This window comes from Triticum urartu, chromosome 5A (assembly GCF_056163025.1).
Source record: "Triticum urartu cultivar PI428250 chromosome 5A, HENAU_Tu73, whole genome shotgun sequence".
NCBI lineage: Eukaryota > Viridiplantae > Streptophyta > Magnoliopsida > Poales > Poaceae > Triticum > Triticum urartu.
In genome coordinates, this window is record NC_141877.1 from 459,900,209 (window position 1) to 459,926,859 (window position 26,651).

General features: G+C 48.1%; 1 protein-coding gene across 1 annotated transcript; it reads left to right on the forward strand.

Moving 5' to 3' along the window:
- The first annotated feature begins 2,702 nt into the window (after positions 1 to 2,702).
- Positions 2,703 to 25,838, forward strand: LOC125507128 (BURP domain-containing protein 15-like). The gene is made up of 3 exons (XM_048671812.2): positions 2,703 to 2,747; positions 2,868 to 3,233; positions 25,431 to 25,838. The coding sequence occupies exons 1-3, from the start codon at positions 2,703 to 2,705 to the stop codon at positions 25,836 to 25,838; spliced, it is 819 nt and encodes a 272-aa protein (XP_048527769.2).
- Positions 25,839 to 26,651: the final 813 nt, after the last annotated feature.

Genomic DNA, 26,651 nt, shown 5'->3' on the forward strand with positions numbered 1-26,651 from the left:
TATGTTTGTCTATGTATTCACACATGTATTATGTTTCCGGTTAGTACAATTCTAGCATGAATAATAAACATTTATCATGAAATAAGGAAATAAATAATAACTTTATTATTGCCTCTTGGGCATATTTCCTTCATATGTAGGAACCAGTATGAGCATCCAGGTTGCGCTATTGGTTATTGACCGAAGATGAGTCTCGGTCATGTCTACATAGTTCTCGAACCCGTAAGGTCCGCAAGCTTAACGTTCGGTGACGATCGGTATTATGATTTTATGTGTTTTGATGTACCGAAGGTAGTTCGGAGTCTCAGATATGATCACGGGCATGACGAGGATTCTCAGAATGGTCGAGAGATAAAGATCGATATATTGGAAGCCTATATTTGGACATCAAAATGGTTTCGGGTGAGTTCGGGCATTTACCGGAGTACCGGGGGGTTACCGGAACCCCTCGGGGAGTATATGGGCCTTATTGGGCCTTAGTGGAATAGAGGAGAGGAAGGCCAAGGAGGAGGGCCCCCCTAGGCCAGTTTGAATTGGGTGGGGGGCCGGCCCCCCTTCCTTCCTTCTCTCTTCCCCTTCCTTCTCTCCTATTCCTACTAGGGAAAGGGGGAATCCTACTCCCGGTGGGAGTAGGACTCCCCCTAGGGCACGCCATAGAGAGGGACGACCCTTCCCTCCTCCACTCCTTTATATACGGGGGAGGGGGCACCCCATAGACACACAAGTTGATCTCTTAGCCGTGTGCGGTGCCCCCTCCACAGATTTCCACCTCAGTCATATCATTGTAGTGCTTAGGCGAAGCCTTGCGTCGGTAACTTCATCATCACCGTCATTACGCCGTCATGCCGACGAAGCTCTCCCTTGACACTCAGCTGGATCTAGAGTTCGTGGGACGTCACCGAACTGAACGTGTGCAGATCGCAGAGGTGTCGTACCTTCGGTGCTAGGATCGGTCGGATCATGAAGACGTACGACTACATCAACCGCGTTGTCATAACGCTTCCGCTTACGATCTATGAGGGTATGTGGACAACACTCTCCCCTCTCATTGCTATGCATCACCTAGATGGATCTTGCGTGTGCGTAGGATTTTTTTGAAATTACTGCGTTCCCCAACAAAACAAATCGTTGGTCTTCGCCCGTAGGATGCGCACCCACGATCACTCTCAGCGGATGTTGTGGGTGCTTCGTATGGACTGGCACAGTGTCCACCCTCATCCAGGAAACCCTGCTCTTCCGCTATCGTGGTCATGGCGACGTCATCGTTCCCTGCTCGCCGGCGATTTGTCCCTCCGCGAGTGGTACTCGTCGATGAGCTGAAGGTTGTAACGTTGGTCCTCCTGTGCCTATCGGAACACAGACAACAGCAGTGCCGGCAGCTCTTCCGATGTGGGCGGGGGCGCCAGTTTGTCGCCAATTCGTCGTCAGACGCCTCCTCCATTGCGTGATTGTTGTCACTGACCTCTGGCGAGATCGTTGGCAACCCAACCGCTATCCATCACGCACGAAGGGCTTGCCAACCAACCACAAGGCTAGCAGACTCTTGCTTCTACGCGGTCGAGACGCTCTCCCACATGGCTCTAGAGCCCACGGTCATGACGAAGATGGTGCAGTGTGGATCGTGACGGGCATGGACACGTACGAATAGCGGACGTCGGCCAGGCCAACCGGTGCCCGCTGTTCTAATGTAGGCGTCGGAGTGGGTTTATTCTCGGTCATCATCTCTGTATAATGCTGGCGGGCGGACAAACTGGCAGCCAGTTTGGATGTGGTAGAGAGTCATCTCGTACGGTCAAATCTCTCCGGCATTGAACAGTCACGGAGACAGGGGCGCGGAGCGGGCGGCGCACTCGGCCAGTGCGTCGTCTCAATAGCAGCTCCAGTGAACGGTTGTGTCCTCTGTGGTCTGTCATGAATGCGGCGCAGGGCGGAGGTACACTCATGAGGGAGAGAGTGCGGGTGCGGGAGAGGTTTTTGGATGAGATGGGGATGTCGGATGCATACGTGATAACGGTCCAGACGCCGCAAAGCTCCCTCTGGTTTGCATCCAGTTTGCGGGGTTTCAAACAACCATATGTGTCCGTGGATCGATGGGTCCACATTTGATGACAAACTATGTACAGACAGCTTGGTCTGGACATTTGCGGGCGTTTTGAGTGTTCGCGTTGGAGATACACTAACCCCTTGTGGTTACCTGTGATTTCCAACCAGACAGTAGTCATCCAGAAGTTTCAGTTCATAATCGTAGGAGTAGTGATTCTTTCATCACTACGTTTTGCTGAAAAGAAGTTTCTGCACCGTCGAGCGTTGCACATGACATCCTCACAGCAACCGTCGTCACTGAAGATTATATTCCGATCGTCCCCGACCATCGTCGGGTCACTCGGGTGGCGCACAGTGTCGTCCACCCGATGAGTAGGTCATCGTCGATCGTTTCTTTCCCCAGACCAGAAGGGGCGGTTAAGTGCAGAATGCAGAGATCGGAGGCGTCTCGTGTGGCTCTCTGCTCCCGGATGCAACAATCGCCGCCGAGATTATATTCTCAGCTCCCGACGATTTCCGTTTCACGTCGCCGTCGCCACCCCCCTCTATAAATTCGGCACGATCTCTCTTGGTTTCCACACAAGGAGCACCAAGGCTTCCTCAAGGTCGTGTGGGTCTAACTAGCTTGGCTCGGCCCCTACCTCCGTGCAGCTCCGACGATGGCGCGCCTCCTCGTTCTCGCCGTCACGGCCACGGTTCTCATGGTGCGAAAGAGCTAGCTAGTAGAGCCGGCCATGCATGGCTCAGACATCTACCATACACGACCGAATTTTGTCTTGTCAAACATTTCATCGGTGCGTTTTCTTGTCTCTTGAATCCCCCAGGCTCGGTCCGGGCAGCCGGCGTCCGCTGCTTGGACGTTGCCGGCGGAAGCCTTCTGGCGCGCCGCCCTGCCCGACGCCCCCATGCCGGACGCCATCCTCGAGCTCCTGCCCCAGTTTGATCACCACGCATCAACGGAACAGGGCGCATACATGAATGCAGAGACTGGCACTCCGGAAGGCGCAGTCGCCGAGGACAGCGTGGAGGACAACGACCCGCCGCGGCCCATGAACTTCAACTACGGCTACAACAACGCCTTGCCCCGGAGCGAAGCCACCAGCGCCCCCTCCCCCAACGTCCTACTGAACCGCGCCGCCGTCGTCCGCAACGTCGCCACGCCGTCATCGGCGGTGTTCTTCCTCGAGGACGCGAGTAAATTGCATGAAACCACTACTTTGAAGGCTAGCTTTGCAGAAAACACTATAATACATTTTTTTTTGCAAAAAACACTGCATCTTTAGTAATCTTTTTGCAAAAACCACTGATCGACGGATCTGGCTTAAGCGTGTTTATGACAGATGGGGCCCATTTTCTGCTTACATGGCATAACGGTTTAGGTTTCATGCAAAAACGCCCTCCAACTTTCTCCCCCTGCTTCCTAGGCCCTCCAATCACGCCACAGCCCTTCCCCTCGCTCCCAACCTCTCTCCCTCCGCAGCCGGCAAGTGTGCACGCAAGCTCAGTGCCGCCCCTCCATCCCCGTTGACCATGGGGCGGCGCCGGGATGAAGAAGGAAAGGCCAGGGCCAGCGCCAGTGTCACAGCCCCAGAAATCTTTTTGTAATTAGTGGCATTGCATCCACGCATCATTTTCATTTTCAATTAATCTTGAAATGGGGATGCTTAAACCCTAGCACCAAATGAATTCAACTAGGGTCAAAATAAAATCTTTTTCATTGAACTCAAAATGCCCTCTAAAAATGTTCAACATTTCTGGATTGAGGTGGAAGCATCTACCAAAAAATGCTTTACATTTTTGCAGGACATCTTCGGGCTTTGAATTAATTCAAACATATTTGAATTGGAGCTATTTAAATGCTATATATATTTTAAGTGCTCCAAAAATGTTGGAAGTTGTTATGGGTCATTAGAATAATTCAGACAGCACCCCTAATTATTTCCAGGATTTTATTAAATGGTTTAGTATTTTACTAAATCAAAACAGAATAAAAGAAATAGAAAAGCAGAATCAGCAGAGAGAGAGAGAACAGCACCTGGGCCTCTTACCTGGCACCCACCAAAGCCCACCTGGCTGGCCCAGCTGGCCAGCCCAACCCACTGGCCTCCCCCCCCCCCCCCCCCCGTCGTCTTCCTCGCGACAGAAGGACGCCGGGCGTGTGCCCCGTGTGCGCGGCCACGCGCCCCGGCCACCTCCTGCTTGCCGCTCCCCCTCGACGCCTGGACGCCTCTGGGAGACGCCACGCACCCCCCTGGGCCTCTCTCACTCTCCCCGTGCTTTCCCCCTTCTCTGTCTCGCTCTCCTCCCCACAGCCGAGCGCTACCGTCGCCACCGACGCCGTTCGCCATAGCTGCAGCCACCGCCTCCCCCTCGCTTCTCTGACCGGCCCAGAGGCTCCGCCTCGACCCCCTCTTTCTTCCACCCCGAGCCACGCCACCGCAGGAGCCCCACATCGCCGCCACGAGTCGTCTTCCCCGAGCACGGCCGCCGGACTCCATCGACGGATTCGTCACCTTCCGGTCGTCCCCGAGCCAGCTGAGCCTGTCGTCGGCCTCACCGTGAGCTCCCGGTCCTTTCCCCCTTAACCACGTCGTCGTTTTCGTCCCGTAGCCACTGCTGTTGGGGAACGTAGTAATTTCAAAAAAATTCCTACGCACACGCAAGATCATGGTGATGCATAGCAACGAGAGGGGAGAGTGTGATCTACATACCCTTGTAGACCGACAGCGGAAGCGTTATGACAACGCGGTTGATGTAGTCGTACGTCTTCATGGACCGACCGATCAAGCACCGAAACTACGGCACCTCCGAGTTTTAGCACACGTTCAGCTCGATGACGATCCCCAGACTCCGATCCAGCAAAGTGTCGGGGAAGAGTTCCGTCAGCACGACGGCGTGGTGACGATCTTGATGTTCTACCGCGACAGGGCTTCGCCTAAGCACCGCTACAATATTATCGAGGATTATGGTGGAAGGGGGCACCGCACACGGCTAAGAAAACGATCACGTGGATCAACTTGTGTGTCTAGGGGTGCCCCCTGCCCCCGTATATAAAGGAGCAAGCGGAGGAGGCCGGCCAGCCCTATGGCGCGCCAAGGAGGAGGAGTCCTCCTCCTAGTAGGAGTAGGACTCCCCTCTTTCCTACTCCTACTAGGAGGGGGAAAGGAAGGGGGGAGGGAGAAGGAAAGGGGGGCGCCGCCCCCCTCTCCTAGTCCAATTCGGACCAGGGGGGAGGAGGCGCGCGGCCCACCCTGGCTGCTCCTCTCTCTCTCCACTAAGGCCCATACGGCCCATTACTTCTCCCGGGGGGGTTCCGGTAACCCTCCGGCACTCCAGTTTTCTCTGAAATCACCCGGAACACTTTCGGTGTCCGAATATAGCCGTCCAATATATCAATCTTTATGTCTCGGCCATTTCGAGACTCCTCGTCATGTACGTGATCACATCCGGGACTCCGAACTAACTTCGGTACATCAAAACTCATAAACTCATAATATAACTGTCATCGAAACCTTAAGCTTGCGGACCCTACGGGTTCGAGAACAATGTAGACATGACCGAGACATGTCTCTGGTCAATAACCAATAGCGGAACCTAGATGCTCATATTGGCTCCCACATATTCTACGAAGATCTTTATCGGTCAGACCGCATAACAACATACATTGTTCCCTTTGTCATTGGTATGTTACTTGCCCGAGATTCGATCGTCGGTATCTCAATACCTAGTTCAATCTCGTTACCGGCAAGTCTCTTTACTCGTTTCGTAATACATCATCTCGCAACTAACTCATTAGTTGCAATGCTTGCAAGGCTTATGTGATGTGCATTACCGAGAGGGCCCAGAGATACCTCTCCGACAATCGGAGTGACAAATCCTAATCTCGAAATACGCCAACCCAACATTTACCTTTGGAGACACCTGTAGAGCTCCTTTATAATCACCCAGTTACGTTGTGATGTTTGGTAGCACACAAAGTGTTCCTCCGGCAAACAGGAGTTGCATAATCTCATAGTCATAGGAACATGTATAAGTCATGAAGAAAGCAATAGCAACATACTAAACGATCGGGTGCTAAGCTAATGGAATGGGTCATGTCAATCACATCATTCTCCTAATAATGTGATCCCGTTAATCAAATGACAACACATGTCTATGGTTAGGAAACATAACCATCTTTGATTAACAAGCTAGTCAAGTAGAGGCATACTAGTGACGTTTTAGTTTGTCTATGTATTCACACAAGTATTATGTTTTCGGATAATACAATTCTAGCATGAATAATAAAAATTTATCATGATATAAGGAAATAAAATAATAACATTATTATTGCCTCTAGGGCATATTTCCTTCAGTCTCCCACTTGCACTAGAGTCAATAATCTAGATTACACAGTAATGATTCTAACACCCATGGAGCTTTGGTGCTGATCATGTTTTGCTCGTGGAAGAGGCTTAGTCAACGGGTCTGCAACATTCAGATCCATATGTATCTTGCAAATCTCTATGTCTCCCACCTGGACTAGAACCCGGATGGAATTGAAGCGTCTCTTGATGTGCTTGGTTCTCTTGTGAAATCTGGATTCATTTGCCAAGGCAATTGCACCAGTATTGTCACAAAAGATTTTCATTGGACCCGATGCACTAGGTATGACACCTAGATCGGATACGAACTCCTTCATCCAGACTCCTTCGTTTGCTGCTTCCGAAGCAGCTATGTACTCCGCTTCACATGTAGATCCCGCCACAACGCTTTGTTTAGAACTGCACCAACTGACAGCTCCACCGTTTAATGTAAACACGTATCCGGTTTGCAATTTAGAATCGTCCGGATCAGTGTCAAAGCTTGCATCAATGTAACCATTTACGATGAGCTCTTTGTCACCTCCATATATGAGAAAAATATCCTTAGTCCTTTTCAGGTATTTCAGGATGTTCTTGACCGCTGTCCAGTGATCCACTCCTAGATTACTTTGGTACCTCTCTGCTAGACTTATAGCAAGACACACATCAGGTCTGGTACATAGCATTGCATACATGATAGATCCTATGGCTGAAGCATAGGGAACATCTTTCATTTTCTCTCTATCTTCTGCATTGGTTGGGCATTGAGTCTTACTCAATTTCACACCTTGTAACACAGGCAAGAATCCTTTCTTTGCTTGATCCATTTTGAACTTCTTCAAAATTTTGTCAAGGTATGTGCTTTGTGAAAGTCCAATTAAGCGTCTTGATCTATCTCTATAGATCTTAATGCCCAATATGTAAGCAGCTTCACCGAGGTCTTTCATTGAAAAACTCTTATTCAAGTATCCCTTTATACTATCCAGAAATTCTATATCATTTCCGATTAGTAATATGTCATCTACATATAATATCAGAAATGCTACAGAGCACCCACTCACTTTCTTGTAAATACAGGCTTCTCCAAAAGTCTGTACAAAACCAAATACTTTGATCACACTATCAAAGCGTTTATTCCAACTCCGAGAAGCTTGCACCAGTCCATAAATGGATCGCTGGAGCTTGCACACTTTGTTAGCTCCCTTTGGATCGACAAAACCTTCCGGTTGCGTCATATACAACTCTTCTTCCAGAAATCCATTCACGAATGCAGTGTTGACATCCATCTGCCAAATTTCAAAATTATAAAATGCGGCAATTGCTATCATGATTCGGATAGACTTAAGCATCGCTATGGGTGAGAAGGTCTCATCGTAGTCAATCCCTTGAACTTGTCGAAAACCTTTTGCGACAAGTCGAGCTTTGTAGGCAGTAACATTACCGTCAGCGTCAGTCTTCTTCTTGAAGATCCATTTATTCTCAATTGCTTGCCGATCTTTGGGCAAGTCAACCAAAGTCCATACTTTGTTCTCATACATGGATCCCATCTCAGATTTCATGGCTTCAAGCCATTTTGCGGAATCTGGGCTCACCATCGCTTCTCCATAGTTCGTAGGTTCATCATGATCTAGTAGCATGATTTCCAGAACAGGATTACCGTACCACTCTGGTGCGGATCTTACTCTGGTTGATCTATGAGGTTCAGTAGTATCTTGTTCTGAAGTTTCATGATCATCATCATTAGCTTCCTCACTAATTGGTGTAGGTGTCACAGAAACTGGTTTCTGTGATGTGCTACTTTCTAATAAGGGAGCAGGTACAGTTACCTCGTCAAGTTCTACTTTCCTCCCACTCACTTCTTTCGAGAGAAACTCCTTCTCTAGAAAATTTCCGAATTTAGCAACAAAAGTCTTGCCTTCGGATCTGTGATAGAAGGTGTATCCAATAGTTTCCTTTGGATATCCTATGAAGACACATTTCTCCGATTTGGGTTCGAGCTTATCAGGTTGAAGCCTTTTCACATAAGCATCGCAGCCCCAAACTTTCAGAAACGACAACTTTGGTTTCTTGCCAAACCACAGTTCATAAGGTGTCGTCTCAACGGATTTTGATGGTGCCCTATTTAACGTGAATGCGGCCGTCTCTAGAGCATAACCCCAAAACGATAGCGGTAAATCAATAAGAGACATCATAGATCGCACCATATCAAGTAAAGTAAGATTACGATGTTCGGACACACCATTACACTGTGGTGTTCTGGGTGGCGTGAGTTGCGAAACTATTCCGCATTGTTTCAAATGTACACCAAACTCATAACTCAAATATTCTCCTCCACAATCAGATCATAGGAATTTTATTTTCTTGTTACGATGATTTTCAACTTCACTCTGAAATTATTTGAACTTTTCAAATGTTTCAGACTTATGTTTCATTAAGTAGATATACCCATATCTGCTTAAGTCATCTGTGAAGGTGAGAAAATAACGATATCCGCCACGAGCCTCAACATTCATCGGACCACATACATCTGTATGTATGATTTCCAACAAATCTGTTGCTCTCTTCATAGTACCGGAGAACGGTGTTTTTGTCATCTTACCCATAAGGCACGGTTCACAAGTACCAAGCGATTCATAATCAAGTGGTTCCAAAAGTCCATCAGTATGGAGTTTCTTCATGCGCTTTACACCGATATGACACAAACGGCAGTGCCACAAATAAGTTGCACTATCATTATCAACTGTGCATCTTTTGGCTTCAACATTATGAATATGTGTGTCACTACTATCGAGATTTAATAAGAATAGACCACTCTTTAAGGGTGCGTGACCATAAAAGATATTACTCATATAAATAGAACAACCATTATTCTCTGATTTAAATGAATAACCGTCTCGCATCAAACAAGATCCAGATATAATGTTCATGCTCAACACTGGCACCAAATAACAATTATTTAGGTCTAATACTAATCCCGAAGGTAGATGTAGAGGTAGTGTGCCGACCGCGATCACATCGACTTTGGAACCATTTCCCACGCGCATCGTCACCTCGTCCTTAGCCAATCTTCGCTTAATCTGTAGTCCCTGTTTCGAGTTGCAAATGTTAGCAACAGAACCAGTATCAAATACCCAGATGCTACTGCGAGCATTAGTAAGGTACACCTCAATAACATGTATATCACATATACCTTTGTTCACCTTGCCATCCTTCTTATCCGCCAAATACTTGGGGCAGTTCCGCTTCCAGTAACCAGTCTGCTTGTAGTAGAAGCACTCAGTTTCAGACTTAGGTCCAGGTTTGGGTTTCTTCTCTTGAGCAGCAACTTGCTTGCTGTTCTTTTTGAAGTTCCCCTTCTTCTTCTTCCCTTTGCCCTTTTTCTTGAAACTAGTGGTCTTGTTTACCATCAACACTTGATGCTCCTTCTTGATTTCTACCTCCGCAGCTTTCAGCATTGCGAAGAGCTCGGGAATAGTCTTATTAATCCCTTGCATATTATGGTTCATCACAAGCTCTTGTAGCTAGGTGGAAGTGATTGGAGAATTCTGTCAATGACGCAATCATCTGGAAGATTAACTCCCAATTGAATCAAGTGATTATTATACCCAGACATTTTGAGTATATGCTCACTGACAGAACTGTTCTCCTCCATCTTGCAGCTATAGAACTTATTGGAGACTTCATATCTCTCAATCCGGGCATTTGCTTGAAATATTAACTTCAACTCCTGGAACATCTCATATCCTCCATGACGTTCAAAACGTCGTTGAAGTCCCGATTCTAAGCTGTAAAGCATGGCACACTGAACTATCGAGTAGTCATCAGCTTTGCTCTGCCAGAAGTTCATAACATCTGGTGTTGGTCCAGCAGCAGGCCTGGCACCGAGCGGTGCTTCCAGGACGTAATTCTTCTGTGCAGCAATGAGGATAATCCTCAAGTTACGGAGCCAGTCCGTGTAATTGCTACCATCATCTTTCAACTTTGCTTTCTCAAGGAACGCATTAAAATTCAACGGAACAACAGCACAGGCCATCTATCTACAACCAAACATAAACAAGCAAGATACTATCAGGTACTAAGTTCATGATAAATTTAGGTTCAATTAATCATATTACTAAAGAACTCCCACTTAGATAGACATCCCTCTAATCCTCTAAGTGATTACGTGATCCAAATCAACTAAACCATGTCCGTTCATCACGTGAGATGGAGTAGTTTCATTGGTGAACATCACTATGTTGATCATATCTACTATATGATTCATGCCCGACCTTTCGGTCTCCGTGTTCCGAGGCCATATCTGTATATGCTTGGCTCACCAAGTATAACCTGAGTATTCCGCGTATGCAACTGTTTTGCACTTGTTGTATTTGAAAGTAGAGCTTATCACACCCGATCATCACGTGGTGTCTCAGCATGAAGAACTTTCGCAATGGTGCATACTCAGGGAGAACACTTCTTGATAATTAGTGAGAGATCATCTTAAAATGCTACCGTCAATCAAAGCAAGATAAGATGCATAAAAGATAAACATAACATGCAATCAATATAAGTGATATGATATGGCCATCATCATCTTGTGCTTGTGATCTCCATCTTCGAAGCACCGTCATGATCATCATCGTCACCGGCGTGACACCTTGATCACCATCGTAGCATCGTTGTTGTCTCGCCAATCTTACGCTTCCACGACTATCGCTACCGCTTAGTGATAAAGTAAAGCATTACAGCGCAGTTGCATTGCATACAATAAAGCAACAACCATATGGCTCCTGCCAGTTGCCGATAACTCGGTTACAAAACATGATCATCTCATACAATTAAAATTTAGCATCATGTCTTGACCATATCACATCACAACATGCCCTGCAGAAACAAGTTAGATGTTCTCTACTTTGTTGTTGCAAGTTTTACGTGGCTGCTACGGGCTTAAGTAAGAACCAATCTTACCTACGCATCAAAACCACAACGATAGTTTGTCAAGTTGGTGCTCTTTTAACCTTCGCAAGGACCGGGCGTAGCCACACTCGGTTCAACTAAAGTTGGAGAAACTGACACCCGCCAGCCACCTTTGTGCAAAGCACGTCGGGAGAACCGGTCTCGTGTAAGCGTACGCGTAATGTCGGTCTGGGCCGCTTCGTCCAACAATACCGCCGAACCAAAGTATGACATGCTGGTAAGCAGTATGACTTATATTGCCCACAACTCACTTGTGTTCTACTCGTGCATATAACATCAACACATAAAACCTAGGCTCGGATGCCACTGTTGGGGAACGTAGTAATTTCAAAAAAATTCCTACGCACACGCAAGATCATGGTGATGCATAGCAATGAGAGGGGAGAGTGTGATCTACGTACCCTTGTAGACCGACAGCGGAAGCATTATGACAACGCGGTTGATGTAGTCGTACGTCTTCACGGCCCGACCGATCAAGCACCGAAACTACGGCACCTCCGAGTTTTAGCACACGTTCAGCTCGATGACGATCCGGACTCCAATCTAGCAAAGTGTCGGGTAAGAGTTCCGTCAGCACGACGGCGTGGTGATGATCTTGATGTTCTACCGTCGCAGGGCTTCGCCTAAGCACCGCTACAATATTATCGAGGATTATGGTGGAAGGGGGGACCGCACACGGCTAAGAAAACGATCACGTGGATCAACTTGTGTGTCTAGGGGTGCCCCCTGCCCCCGTATATAAAGGAGCAAGGGGAGGAGGCCGGCCGGCCCAATGGTGTGCCAAGGAGGAGGAGTCCTCCTAGTAGGAGTAGGACTCCCCTCTTTCCTACTCCTACTAGGAGGGGGAAAGGAAGGGGGGAGGGAGAAGGAAAGGGGGGCGCCCCCCCCCCTATCCTAGTCCAATTCGGACCAGGGGGAGGAGGCACGCGGCCCACCCTGGCTGCTCCTCTCTCTCTCCACTAAGGCCCATACAGCCCATTACTTCTCCCGGGGGTTCTGGTAACCCTCCGGCACTCTGGTTTTCTCCGAAATCACCCGGAACACTTCCGGTGTCCGAATATAGCCGTCCAATATATCAATCTTTATGTCTCAACCATTTCGAGACTCCTCGTCATGTTCGTGATCACATCCGGGACTCCGAACTAACTTCGGTACATCAAAACTCATAAACTCATAATATAACTATCATCGAAACCTTAAGCGTGCGGACCCTACGGGTTCGAGAACAATGTAGACATGACCGAGACATGTCTCCGGTCAATAACCAATAGCGGAACCTGGATGCTCATATTGGCTCCCACATATTCTACGAAGATCTTTATCGGTCAGACCGCATAACAACATACGTTGTTCCCTTTGTCATCGGTATGTTACTTGCCCGAGATTCGATCGTCGGTATCTCAATACCTAGTTCAATCTCGTTACTGGCAAGTCTCTTTACTCGTTTCGTAATACATCATCTCGCAACTAACTCATTAGTTGCAATGCTTGCAAGGCTTATGTGATGTGCATTACTGAAAGGGCCCAGAGATACGTCTCCGGCAATCGGAGTGACAAATCCTAATCTCGGAATACGCCAACCCAACATTTACCTTTGGAGACACCTGTAGAGCTCCTTTATAATCACCCAGTTACGTTGTGATGTTTGGTAGCACACAAAGTGTTCCTCCGGCAAACGGGGGTTGCATAATCTCATAGTCATAGGAACATGTATAAGTCATGAAGAAAGCAATAGCAACATACTAAACGATCGGGTGCTAAGCTAATGGAATGGGTCATGTCAATCACATCATTCTCCTAATAATGTGATCCCGTTAATCAAATGACAACACATGTCTATGGTTAGGAAACATAACCATCTTTGATTAACAAGCTAGTCAAGTAGAGGCATACTAGTGACGTTTTAGTTTGTCTATGTATTCACACAAGTATTATGTTTCCGGATAATACAATTCTAGCATGAATAATAAACATTTATCATGACATAAGGAAATAAAATAATAACATTATTATTGCCTCTAGGGCATATTTCCTTCAACTGCCCCGCGACTAACTGGAGCCGTCGTCCGCCATGGCCAATGAGGTCCTTGCTCCTGAGCACCTCAGCTCCGACCAGTTGCACCAAGGTGCTCCTGGAACGCCAGAGATGCCGCCCAGCTACCTCGCTCGCTCGCCCGCAAGCCGCAGTGCCCTGCCCATGCCCCACCGAACTCCGGCCGCCGCCTTTGAGCTCGTGGCCGTCGACTCCGGCCAACCCAGGCCCGGCTACTGCCACCAGCCGATGCGCTGCAACGCCAGCCACCTGTAGATACCAACCGCGGCTCGAACGGCGGCATGTACGCGTAACCCGAGCAACTCCGACGAGTTGCCGCCACGGCTTTGATCGCCGCCGGCTGAACTACGGTGACTCCGATGTGGCACATCATTAGCAGCTAACCCCACTAATTAACCCCACCCTCTAGACAACGACAGTGGGCCCTGCTTCCCAATTAAGCCGTTGTTTAGTTTTAAGCTAGATTAATTAACAAAACTAGCGGACCCACGCGTCAGGGTTGACTGGCTGACGTGGCAGTTGACCAGGGCCACGTGTCAGCGACACTAACTGGCCCTAAGTCACTGACCAGTGGGCCCCATTGGTCAGGTTTGACTTGGACCGGCCCCGTTGACCTGGTGACATCACAGTGATGCTATGCTGATGCAATAAGTATTTTCTGGATTTAATTTTATATAGGAAATTCCTGAAAATGTTATAAACTTCAAAAAATCATAGAAATTAATCTATAGCTCAGAATGAAATAAATTATATATGAAAAATGATCAGAAAAATCCAATCTATCCATCTGTACTGGTTTCATGCATGTTAGAGCAACTTAACCTTGCTGTTTAGGTCAAACATGTTAATGCACTTATATGAACCCACAACTTGAGTTGTATTTGAATCTTTGGTTCAAAGAAGCTCAAAACCTTCTGGTTGTAGTTGCATTAGCTCAAAACACAACATATTGACATGTCATGATCATGCATCATATTGTGCATTGCATTGATTGTGTTTTCCTTCTCTGTTGCCGATATTTGTCCCCTCTCGATAGACGTGCTCCCGACGATGAGTTCGATGACACCGATGAAGAGCTATAATATCTTTAGAAGTGCCAGGCAAGAAAAAACCCCTTGTTCATTCCGATACAATCCCACTCTCTCGCTCCTGCTCTCTTTTACTGCATTAGGACAACAACGATTCATCTGTTACTTGCTGCGGTAGCTGAACCCCTTTCCTCTGCATGACCTGTCATTGCCACAGTAATTAGATGAAACCCACTAGCATGAGTAGGAGTTGTTTGAGCCCTGATGTGCCTACTCATTCATGCTTGGTTGTCATGCCTGCTATTGCATAGAGTTGTGTCAGGTCTGATTCATCGGGGATGAATTGGAATAGTGATGAACATGTCCTACTGTGTGTGAGCTAAGTGTGTGAACACGATTTGGTAAAGGTAGCGGTGAGAGGCCATGTAGGAGTACATGGTGGGTTGTCTCATTGAAACCGTCCTCAGGAACTGAGTTCTGTGTTTGTGATCCATGAACAGCTACTACCACGCATTGGGCCCGAAACCAATGGACCCTCTCGACTTATTAACTGCATTGCCCTCTGTCCAGGAGTTGCAACTAGTTTCTGGTGTTTATAGGATATGTGTTGGCGGCCGTGCATAGCTCTGACCCTAGGGGTGGGCTATGATGTGGTAGATACACCGTGGCACGGTGTACCGGGCGCCCGTTTGGTGTCTCGGGAACCCTGCACACATCGTTTGGGGCTGTGAGCGAAACTCCGGCGGGATCTCCTCGCGGATGGAACCCGAATAGGCGATAAACCTGGACTAGAGACTTGTGTGGTTAGTCAGGTCGCGGCCGACTCCCTCGCCAGGCTTCCGCTTGAAGGTTGCCGAGATACATGATGTGTACATGGTGGTAAGTGGCAAGAGCGTGTGTGAAGAAGTACACCCCTGCAGGGTTATAAATGATCTATTCGAATAGACGTGTCCGCGGTAAAGGACTTCTGGGTTGCCTATAACAGTTCATAGACAAGTGAAAGTGGATACTCTAAAACTCGCAAGATAAGTGTGAGTGCTATGGATTGCCTTCTCGTAGGGAGACGGGAGCGGATCCATAGTGGTGTATTGAATGGTGAATATGTGGACTCGTGTGCGCCACCTCAAAAGAGTTGCTTGCAGTCATAGTTCAGGTTAGCCACTGAGTCAAAGCTGGCTTGCTGCAGTTAAACTCCACTACCCCTTTGTTGATACCGATGCATATATAGTTAGTTCTGATGTAAGTCTTGCTGGGTACATTTGTACTCACGTTTGCTTAATTTATGTTTTTGCAGAGAGACTTCAGTCTCGCTAGTAATCCCACGTGGACTTCCACGTTTAGCTTGTTACCTCAGCTACGATCTTGTGCCCTCGGCGGGATCTGGTAGATAGTCAGGCTTCCCAGCCTTTTTCATTTGTAGATGTCTGTACTCAGACATGTTAAGCTTCCGCATGTGCTTTGATTTGTATGCTATGATTGTTGGGTCATGAGACCCATGTTTGTAATATCTCGCTCCTCGGAGCCTAATGAATAAATACTTGAGTCGTAGAGTTATGTTGTGATGCCATGTTGTATTTACACATATCGAGCATATTGTGTGTATGTTTGAAATGCTTGGTATGTGTGGGATCCGACAATCTAGTTGTTTATCCTTGGTAGCCTCTCTTATGGGGAAATGTAGTCTAGTGCTTCCATGATCCATAGTAGTCCGCTACAGCCCGGTTCACCGGAGTCCTGCTAGCCCAGCACTACTGCTTAGGACACTTGACTGGCCAGCATGTGTTTCACTTCATTCCTGTGTCTGTCCCTTTGGGGAAATGTCACGCGGTGACATCCGGAGTCCTTCCTAGCCTGCTACAGCCCGGGTTCCCGGAGTCCTGTTAGCCCAGTGCTACAACCCGAATTCGCACACTGCTGACCGACATGCTCGATGTGATTCATGTATGCCTGTCCCCATAGGTTGGTGCCGCTTTGGGTTCACGACTAGCCATGTCGGCCCGGGTTCTCTGTCATATGGATGCTAGCGACACTATCATATACGTGAGCCAAAAGGCGCAAACGGTCCCGGGCCATGGTAAGGCGACACCCGTGGGAATACCGTGCGTGAGGCCGCAAAGTGATATGAGGTGTTACCGGCTAGATCAATGTGACTTGGAATCGGGGTCCTGACAGCTTTGGTATCAGAGCCTGACTGCCTGTAGGATTACCAAGCCAAACTGGTCAAAGTTGAGTCTAGAAATGCTTTAGTTATATACGGGAATTGATTATGGAAGGGAACGTAAGGCTCTTTTTACTCCTTTACCTTATGCCTTCTGATCTGAGTCAACCTCTTCTCTTCTACGAGGTTTAAGAACTAGGCCTTCTCATCTATCTATCAGGATGACGAGTTACTATGATAGAGACTTATAGGATTGATGGATTTAAGCTCTAGTTCAGTTTCTACTACTCCAGTATGTTGATAGTTGGACTTGGAACCTTGATATGATGTTGTTGAGTGGTTATGCCACCATTTTGCAGGATGTCTCAAATCTTTTGAGCATTTACAGCCGTTATGTTGTCCGAGTCATCCCAGGTCTCTAAATAGTCTGATGCAATTGCAAACCCCTTCCTCCTGTTCCTGATGTCCATTTGGGCCAGATTAATCACACTAATCGGTGAGTTGAGGTACTCTGTTGCCTCAACATATATGTTGGAGCTATTTTTATGACCCTAGGTGTTTTAAGGAGTCACCTAGTAATCTAGCCATGTTTTGTGTTCCCGGTGTGATGATTCTGGCCACCATTCTCGAAAGCATCTCGTGATGCCATTTAGTAGTAGGTATTCTACTCCTGGGTTCTTGACCCAAGATTCACTCTACTTACCTCATGTTGATAGTGTTTGGTAGTTCCTTTAGGATATTAGTAACCTTTGCGATAGTCCTCGAGGTCCTTGGTACCTCGTTCTTCCAACTACCATGAACTACTTATGGCAGAAGTTCCTCGTTGAACCGAAGGACCACAACTAGAGTGCTCTTGGCGAGTTCTCGATTCTGTGTTGTTAATCTGCCAGTCCTTCCTTTTCTGCATGGGTTTTATCCGGAAGAAACATGTTGAACTTGGTTCAACATGCTAATCCATGAATCCACAACTCAAAAAAAATCATATGTTCTTTGAGTTGTCCCCCTTCAGTTATATTCCGACCTTCATCTATTAAATGATAGTCAAGGGTATGTGCGCGATCGTGTTCATCGATGCCTATTATTCGTGTGGTCCATCAAGCCATTCTATTCCGGAATGACTAGGAGAAACAAACTCCAATACCTCATCCATATCCCGGATTGGGTCAAAGTAGTTGTGTTCTGTAGATCAAATGCCAATCCAGCTTTTGTTCTGTTCTGCCTGGAGTATTGCCGTCTTATGTCAAGAATGTCATGGGAATTGCACAACCTATTATGAATTCTTGATGTAGTGATACCTCTCGCCATCATTATTCATTCCTCGGTCCCGTGTTGTCGCAATCGGAATGCCGACAAGTGAACCATTATGTGTGAAATCAATACTCCTAGCAACTGTGTTGCTTGGTAGTTAATGGATAATAATCTTATCCTTAGCGTGTTGATTATTGAATCATCACCCTAAGGTTGATCGTGCTACCTAGTCCTTATTTCCGGTGCACTTTTCGATCAATGAGTTAGTATAGTGTCAATCCTTGCTTATTTGATCATATCGTCTTGCCCTGAAAAGCAGGATTGTTCTCGAGCTTAGTGACATATCGGTGATTTGTGATTTTTCGAAGATCTTCTCGGAAGTATTACCTGGATGTCACCTGACCGCTATGTTGAGTTCGTGATCAAGTTGTTTTTCTTATAAATCACCCCTTCTCCAAGAATCTGTGTTGGATATCCCTGAGCTAGTTGGTTGAGCTAGACAACAACTTGGAGAGTTGGAAGGTAAAAGCTTTGCTTAACTTAGTTCATCTCTAAGGGATATCTTCTGTGTGTGTGTGTGTTGAAGAAAGATGATATCTTCATCAATTGGTCCCCGTGATCAGTTGTTGGACCTATTGTCTTACCAATCTTTGATTTGAGTATGGGTTATTGTCAAATCAAACCAGAACCAACGATGTTCATAATGTTGTCTTACTCGTGGTTGATCCCTCGAGCATACACCATTATATCTTTTGGGTCTGACCAATGCTATCACTTGTTCACATAACTATGGAATCTCATCCCCATGGAAACCTGGATGAATTGTTGTTGAGCCCGTCAACAACACTGCCACCTTCTCCATGATTCGTGTTGAACATCCAGCTAGTATTGGAAACTTTATAAGCATTATCTTCGTGTTTCGTTCATGAAGCATATGTTCGGATGGAAGAAGTGACTTCCTCTAATTCACGTGCATATGATGCAAGTTGCCGCCATGAATTTGAGAAAGTTTGTTTCGCTTCATCTGGAATCATCCCAAGTCAGTCATGCATACATGTGAAGCATTCTGTGGTTTGGAGACTTGCCACCTTCATTCTATATGAATCCCTAGCACACCAAGCCACTGATTGATTTGTTCAAGGAAAAGAAGTTCTTAAGTGCTAATCCTTAAGGACCCAAAGGTACATGTGCAGGATTTCGCTCTTCGCAATGATGGTTCCCAATCAGAACTCCGTAGTGTTTTGTTGTAAGACTATTATGTGGTCATGCTTGTCTTGGACAACGTGCTCACATGTATGTAGCAGAACCAGCTTATGTTTTGGAGCTTGCTAATGTAGTTCAATTCCCGAGAATCTCGCAACATCATCTTGTCGGTTTGTGTTGCAAACTTTCTTTCCGGACATGTTGTCTGAAATATCCCGTTACCAACCAGATCTGAATCTCAGGCAGATATGATGGTTGGAGCTATTCCAAGATTTATGATGTAGGTCTCGACAAGGTTGATGTTCTGGCCGACACACCTAGCCAGAAGATCTATCGTAGTAGTATCTTGATTGAGCTATTTGACCATCTTTTCCATGAGGATTTAGTGCAACTTATTCTAGAAGTTGTTCCTCAGGGGTTGTTGTGCTCTCGGTTTCCTCGATTATGCTAGAACCATTCAAAAAGTGGGATCACTCTCTACTGTTGAGTTTATCCCCAGTTACTAGAATCATTCCCAACATTTGCATTTTGTTCCCAGCTTGCACCGCCATTGTGCCATTCTATCTTGGACTACCTTCTCGATAATTCTTGGTTAGGATCATCTTCAACAGTGGTACTACCATGGGTCCCATCCATTCCCGATGATAAGCAAAATCATCCATCGCGTTGTCTTCAACAAGGTAGTCCACATCATCCATTGGAATCCGAATATGCCATTCCTTTGAACTTCGCCAAACGATCGATTGTGATTGTCTTAGGCTGGTATAAAGAGTTTCAATGATCTTTGTATCAAAAGTAATTCTTTTTGCCACCTAAGGGAATAATTCGACGAGTCACCTCCCCCAAGGTGTCCCGTAATGGAATCATGGAAATTATTTCATCGCTATCTGGAAACCATTCACCATCCTACCTAAGCGTGGAATAGTTCCCTACCAAATTGAACTTCACCATCCGTTACTATCCATCCGTCTTGATGTATGTTTTGTGTCCCAACTCAAGAGATGTTTCAACGTCTCACTCCATGAGTTGATCCTGAGTGCTCGAACCTCAGGAAGATCGATTCTTCAAAAAAATTCTCCCTTTCTACTTGTTGTCATGTTGGACGTAGTTCTCAAAGCAAGACGTCGAGATCAAGGTGATGCAATGAATCAACATCCTCAAGAAAGACATCTGGATCGTGAAGATTGTGTTAGCTTGTGTCCCTCTGTCTTCTTACCTCACGACTTGAATCTCGGGACGAGATTCTTGTTTAGTGGGGGTGAGTTGTCATAGCCCTAGATATCTTTTTGTAATTAGTGGCATTGCATCCATGCATCATTTTCATTTTCAATTAATCTTGAAATGGGGATGCTTAAACCCTAGCACCAAATGAATTCAACTAGGGTCAAAATAAAATCTTTTTCATTGAACTCAAAATTCCCTCTAAAAATGTTCAACATTTCTCGATTGAGGTGGAAGCATCTACCAAAAAATGGTTTACATTTTTGCAGGACATCTTTGGGCTTTGAATTAATTCAAACATATGTGAATTGGAGCTATTTAAATGCTATATATATTTTAAGTGCTCCAAAAATGCTGGAAGTTGTTATGGGTCATTAGAATAATTCAGATAGCACCCCTAATTATTTCCAGGATTTTATTAAATGGTTTAGTATTTTACTAAATCAAAATAGAATAAAAGAAATAGAAAATCAGAATCAGCAAAGAGAGAGAGAGAACAGCTTCTGGGCCTCTTACCTGGCACCCACCAAAGCCCACCTGGCTGGCCCAGCTCGCCAGCCCAGCCCACTGGCCTCCCCCCTGTCATCTTCCTCGTGACAGAAGGACGCCGGGCATGTGCCCCGTGTGCGCGGCCACGCGCCCCGGCCACCTCCTGCTTGCCGCTCCCCCTCGACGCCTGGACGCCTCTGGGAGACGCCACGCACCCCCCTGGGCCTCTCTCACTCTCCCCGTGATTTCCCCCTCCTCTGTCTTGCTCTCCTCCCCACAGCCGAGCGCTGCCATCGCCACCGACGCCGTTTGTCGTAGCTGCACCCACCGCCTCCCCCTCGCTTCTCTGACCGGCCCAGAGGCTCCGCCTCGACCCCTCTTTCTTCCACCCCGAGCCATGCCACCGCGGGAGCCCCACATCGCAGCCACGAGTCGTCTTCCCCGAGCACGGCCGCCGGACTCCATCGACGGATTCGTCGCCTTCCGGTCGTCCCCGAGCCAGCTGAGCCTGTCGTCGGCCTCACCGTGAGCTCCCGGTCCTTTGCCCCTTAACCACGTCGTTGTTTTCGTCCCGTAGCCACTGCCCCGCGAGTAACCGGAGCCGTCGTCCGCCATGGCCGATGAGGTCCTCGCTCCTGAGCACCTCAGCTCCGACCAGTTGCACCAAGGTGCTCCTGGAACACCAGAGATGCCGCCCAGCTACCTCGCTCGCTCGCCCGCAAGCCGCAGTGCCCCGCCCGTGCCCCACCGAACTCCGGCTGCCACCTTTGAGCTCGTGGCCGTCGACTTCGGCCACCCCAGGCCCAGCTACTGCCACCAGCCGACGCGCTGCAACGCCAGCTACCCGTAGAGACCAAACGCGGCTCAAACCATGGCCTGTACGCGAAACCCGAGCAACTCCGGCGAGTTGCCGCCACGGCTTTGGTCGCTGCCGGCTGAACTACGGTGACTCCGACGTGGCACATCATTAGCAGCTAACCCCACCCTTTAGACAATGACAGTAGGCCCTGCTGCCCAATTAAGTCGTTGTTTAGTTTTAAGCTAGATTAATTAACAAAACTAGCGGACCCACGCGTCAGGGTTGACTGGCTGACGTGGCAGTTGACTAGGGCCACCTGTCAGCGACACTAACTGGCCCTGAGTGACTGACCAGTGGGCCCCATTGGTCAGGTTTGACTTGGACCGGCCCTGTTGACCTGGTGATGTCACAGTGACGCTATGCCGACGCAATAAGTATTTTCTGGATTTAATTTTATATAGGAAATTCCAGAAAATGTTATAAACTTCAAAAAATCATAGAAATTAATATATAGCTCAGAATGAAATAAATTATATATGAAAAATGATCAGAGAAATCCAATCTATCCATCTGTACTAGTTTCATGCATGTTAGAGCAACTTAACCTTGTTGTTTAGGTCAAACATGTTAATGCACTTATATGAACCCACAACTTGAGTTGTATTTGAATCTTTGGTTCAAATAAGCTCAAAACCTTCTGGTTGTAGTTGCATTAGCTCAAAACACAACATATTGGCATGTCATGATCATGCATCATATTGTGCATTGCATTGATTGTGTTTTCCTTCTTTGTTGCCGGTATTTGTCCCCTCTCGATAGACGTGCTCCCGACGATGAGTTCGATGACACCGATGAAGAGCTATAATATCTTCAGAAGTGCCAGGCAAGCAAAAACCCCTTGTTCATTCCGATACAATCCCACTCTCTCGCTCCTGCTCTCTTTTACTGCATTAGGACAACAACGATTCATCTGTTACTTGCTGCGGTAGCCGAACCCCTTTCCTCTGCATGACCTGTCATTGCCACAGTAATTAGATGAAACCCACTAGCATGAGTAGGAGTTGTTTGAGCCTTGATGTGCCTACTCATTCATGCTTGGTTGTCATGCCTGCTATTGCATAGAGTTGTGTCAGGTCTGATTCATCGGGGATGAATTGGAATAGTGATGAACATGTCCTACTGTGTGTGAGCTAAGTGTGTGAACACGATTTGGTAAAGGTAGCGGTGAGAGGCCATGTAGGAGTACATGGTGGGTTGTCTCATTGAAACCGTCCTCAGGAACTGAGTTCTGTGTTTGTGATCCATGAACAGCTACTACCACGCATTGGGCCCGAAACCAATGGACCCCCTCGACTTATTAACTGCCTTGCCCTCTGTCCAGGAGTTGCAACTAGTTTCTGGTGTTTATAGGATATGTGTTGGCGGCCGTGCATAGCGCTGACCCTAGGGGTGGGCTATGATGCGGTAGATACACCGTGGCACGGTGTACCGGGCGCCCGTTTGGTGTCTCGGGAACCCTGCACACATCGTTTGGGGCTGTGAGCGAAACTCCGGCGGGATCTCCTCGCGGATGGAACCCGAATAGGCGATAAACCTGGACTAGAGACTTGTGTGGTTAGTCAGGTCGCGGCCGACTCCCTCGCCAGGCTTCCGCTTGAAGGTTGCCGAGATACATGATGTGTACATGGTGGTAAGTGGCAAGAGCGTGTGTGAAGAAGTACACCCCTGCAGGGTTATAAATGATCTATTCGAATAGACGTGTCCGCGGTAAAGGACTTCTGGGTTGCCTATAACAGTTCATAGACAAGTGAAAGTGGATACTCTAAAACTCGCAAGATAAGTGTGAGTGCTATGGATTGCCTTCTCGTAGGGAGACGGGAGCGGATCCATAGTGGTGTATTGAATGGTGAATATGTGGACTCGTGTGCGCCACCTCAAAAGAGTTGCTTGCAGTCATAGTTCAGGTTAGCCACTGAGTCAAAGCTGGCTTGCTGCAGTTAAACTCCACTACCCCTTTGTTGATACCGATGCATATATAGTTAGTTCTGATGTAAGTCTTGCTGGGTACATTTGTACTCACGTTTGCTTAATTTATGTTTTTGCAGAGAGACTTCAGTCTCGCTAGTAATCCCACGTGGACTTCGACGTTTAGCTTGTTACCTCAGCTACGATCTTGTGCCCTCGGCAGGATCTGGTAGATAGTCAGGCTTCCTAGCCTTTTTCATTTGTAGATGTCTGTACTCAGACATGTTAAGCTTCCGCATGTGCTTTGATTTGTATGCTATGATTATTGGGTCATGAGACCCATGTTTGTAATATCTCGCTCCTCGGAGCCTAATGAATAAATACTTGAGTCGTAGAGTTATGTTGTGATGCCATGTTGTATTTACACATATCGAGCATATTGTGTGTATGGTTGAAATGCTTGGTATGTGTGGGATCCGACAATCTAGTTGTTTATCCTTGGCAGCCTCTCTTATGGGGAAATGTAGTCTAGTGCTTCCATGAGCCATAGTAGTCCGCTACAGCCCGGTTCACCGGAGTCCTGCTAGCCCAGCACTACTGCTCAGGACACTTGACTGGCCGGCATGTGTTTCACTTCGTTCCTGTGTCTGTCCCTTCGGGGAAATGTCACGCGGTGACATCCAGAGTCCTGCCTAGCCTGCTACAGCCCAGGTTTCTGGAGTCCTGTTAGCCCAGTGCTACAGCCCGGATTCACACGCTGCTGACCGACATGCTCGATGTGATTCATGTATGCCTGTCCCCATAGGTTGGTGCCGCTTTGGGTTCACGACTAGCCATGTCGGCACGGGTTCTCTGTCATATGGATGCTAGCGACACTATCATATACGTGAGCCAAAAGGCACAAACGGTCCCGGGCCATGGTAAGGCGACACCCGCGGGAATACCGTGCGTGAGGCCGCAAAGTGATATGAGGTGTTACCGGCTAGATCGATGTGACTTGGAATCGGGGTCCTGATAGCTTGAGCCTGACACCGGCAGGACAGCCGCCACTGGGAGTCGTCGTTGTCGTTCCTCGACAAGGACGCTGTGACTGGAGCAGTTGGGTCAGCGATCGGAGGAGCAGGGGCGTCCTGGGGAAGAAGAGGGTGGGAGGGCAAGGGAGACGACCTGGGAAAGAAGAGAGCGGGAGGGAAAAGGCTGGAGCAGCAGGGGCGGTTACCGATGCACCAGGACGGCGTGCACATCTAGCTGGCGGCCGATAGGCCGGCGATGTCTACCATGGAGGAGGAGCAGTTCCACCACTGATGCACCACAGCATACTGTAGCACGGAGGTAGGGCAGCGGCGCCCACCATGGCGGCAGGACGGCGGTGCCCACCACGCTAGATCTCGTCGGGGAGGACCAGTTCGACCACGGAGGAGGACGAGGACCCCCGATCCAGATCTCGTCGGGGAGGAGCGGTTCCACCACGGAGGAGGACGAGGACCCCCCGATCTAGATCCTTTCCGGGGAGAAGTTCCACCACGGAGGAGCATTGGGGAGGAGAAGGACGACATGAGATGGTGGGGGATCGCCGGTCGGCCATGGTCAATGTGAGGTCGAGGGCGGGATGAGGCTGATTTGCACGAGCTCCACTGGTGGTCAATTGTGTTTTTCATTTTTTTTATTTGAGGGTGTTTGTGTAAAATTTGAGGGTCTAGTTTGTAATTTTATATTAAAACCCACCTTACACAAAAAGTTACGCCACATACGCAGAAAATGGGCCCCATCTGTCATAAACACTCTTAACAGAGCCAGATCCGCCGATCAGTGGATTTTGCAAAAAGATTACTGAAGATATAGTTTTTTTGCAAAAAATGTATTGTAGTGTTTTTTGCAAACCTAACCTTCAAACTGGTGGTTTTCTGCAATTTACTCCGAGGACGCGGTGCGCGTCGGGGAAAGCCTGCCCTTCCACAGGATCCATCAGGCCGCTGCCGCCGCCGAGGCGTCGGCAGAAAAGCCGCTGGAGCTGTACGCCTTCCGCTCCGTGAGGGTGGTCGAGGGGTCCAGTTTCGTCGTGTGCCGGGGAGAAGCCGGCGAAGGGGCCGTGTACGGCTGCCGCGCCACCGGCCCGGTGAGGGCCTATGTCCTGGCCCTGGATGGCAAGCGCCGGGACATGGCGATGACCGCGGTTGCCGTGTGCCGCACCGACGCGTCCCGGTGGGACCCGGAGCATGCCACCTTCCGGCTCCTCAGCGTGAAGCCCGGCGGTGCGGCGGTCTGCCACGTGGTGCCGGACGCGCAGGTCCTGCCGGCCATGAACGGGAAGAGCCCCGCCACCAACTAAGTGGCCCTCGTGCCTGTCGTGTCCGGCTCTCTACGATCGTATCCATATCGTGAACTCGTGTCTATGGGTATAGCTGTTGTATTATCTGCTCCTTCCACTACCACTATATGTGGCTAAGCACTCTATAGAGTGATGTATGACTGACCGCAGTTAGAACACGCAAAAGTTTTTCCCCGGAACCTATAAGGCGCTCCTGGCGGCAATCTCTAGGGTTTCAACGTGGAACTCATTGGCGGCCGCGGATCCTGATCGGCGGGCTGCCTGGAGCACAGCGGCGTAGGAGATGGCAACATCCTCTCCGCCGAGCACGCAGGGGACCTCGGGACCCACTAACCCTAGATCAGCAAAATCGCTGCTGGAGGAAGTGCTCAGGAAGCTGGATATCTCCGAGGAGGCTACCCCACTCGTGATCGACGATCGCGATGAGGGTGGTCAGGCGAAGTGGCTGTTGGCTGGCAAAATTCTTCACCGCAATCAATATCATATCCAAACCATTGGCAACGCGCTTCGGCCGGCATGGGGGAATCCGAGAGGTTTGCAATTCCGCTTGGTTGGACCGAATAAATTTGTTGCAGAATTTGAGACACAGAGAGATCGATATAGAGTCTGGGTTGGATCGCCATGGCATATCAAGAAGAACGCGGTAATCTTGGCTGAGTTCGAGGAACACATGCGCCCAGATGAGATCAATTTTGATCGGCTCCAGGTGTGGGCTAGGGTTCTTAATTTGCCTTATAATCTGAGAGGTGATGCATGGGCCCTAACCATTGCGCGGATAATTGACAAGGGAGCCACTAGTGCTAAGTTCGATCA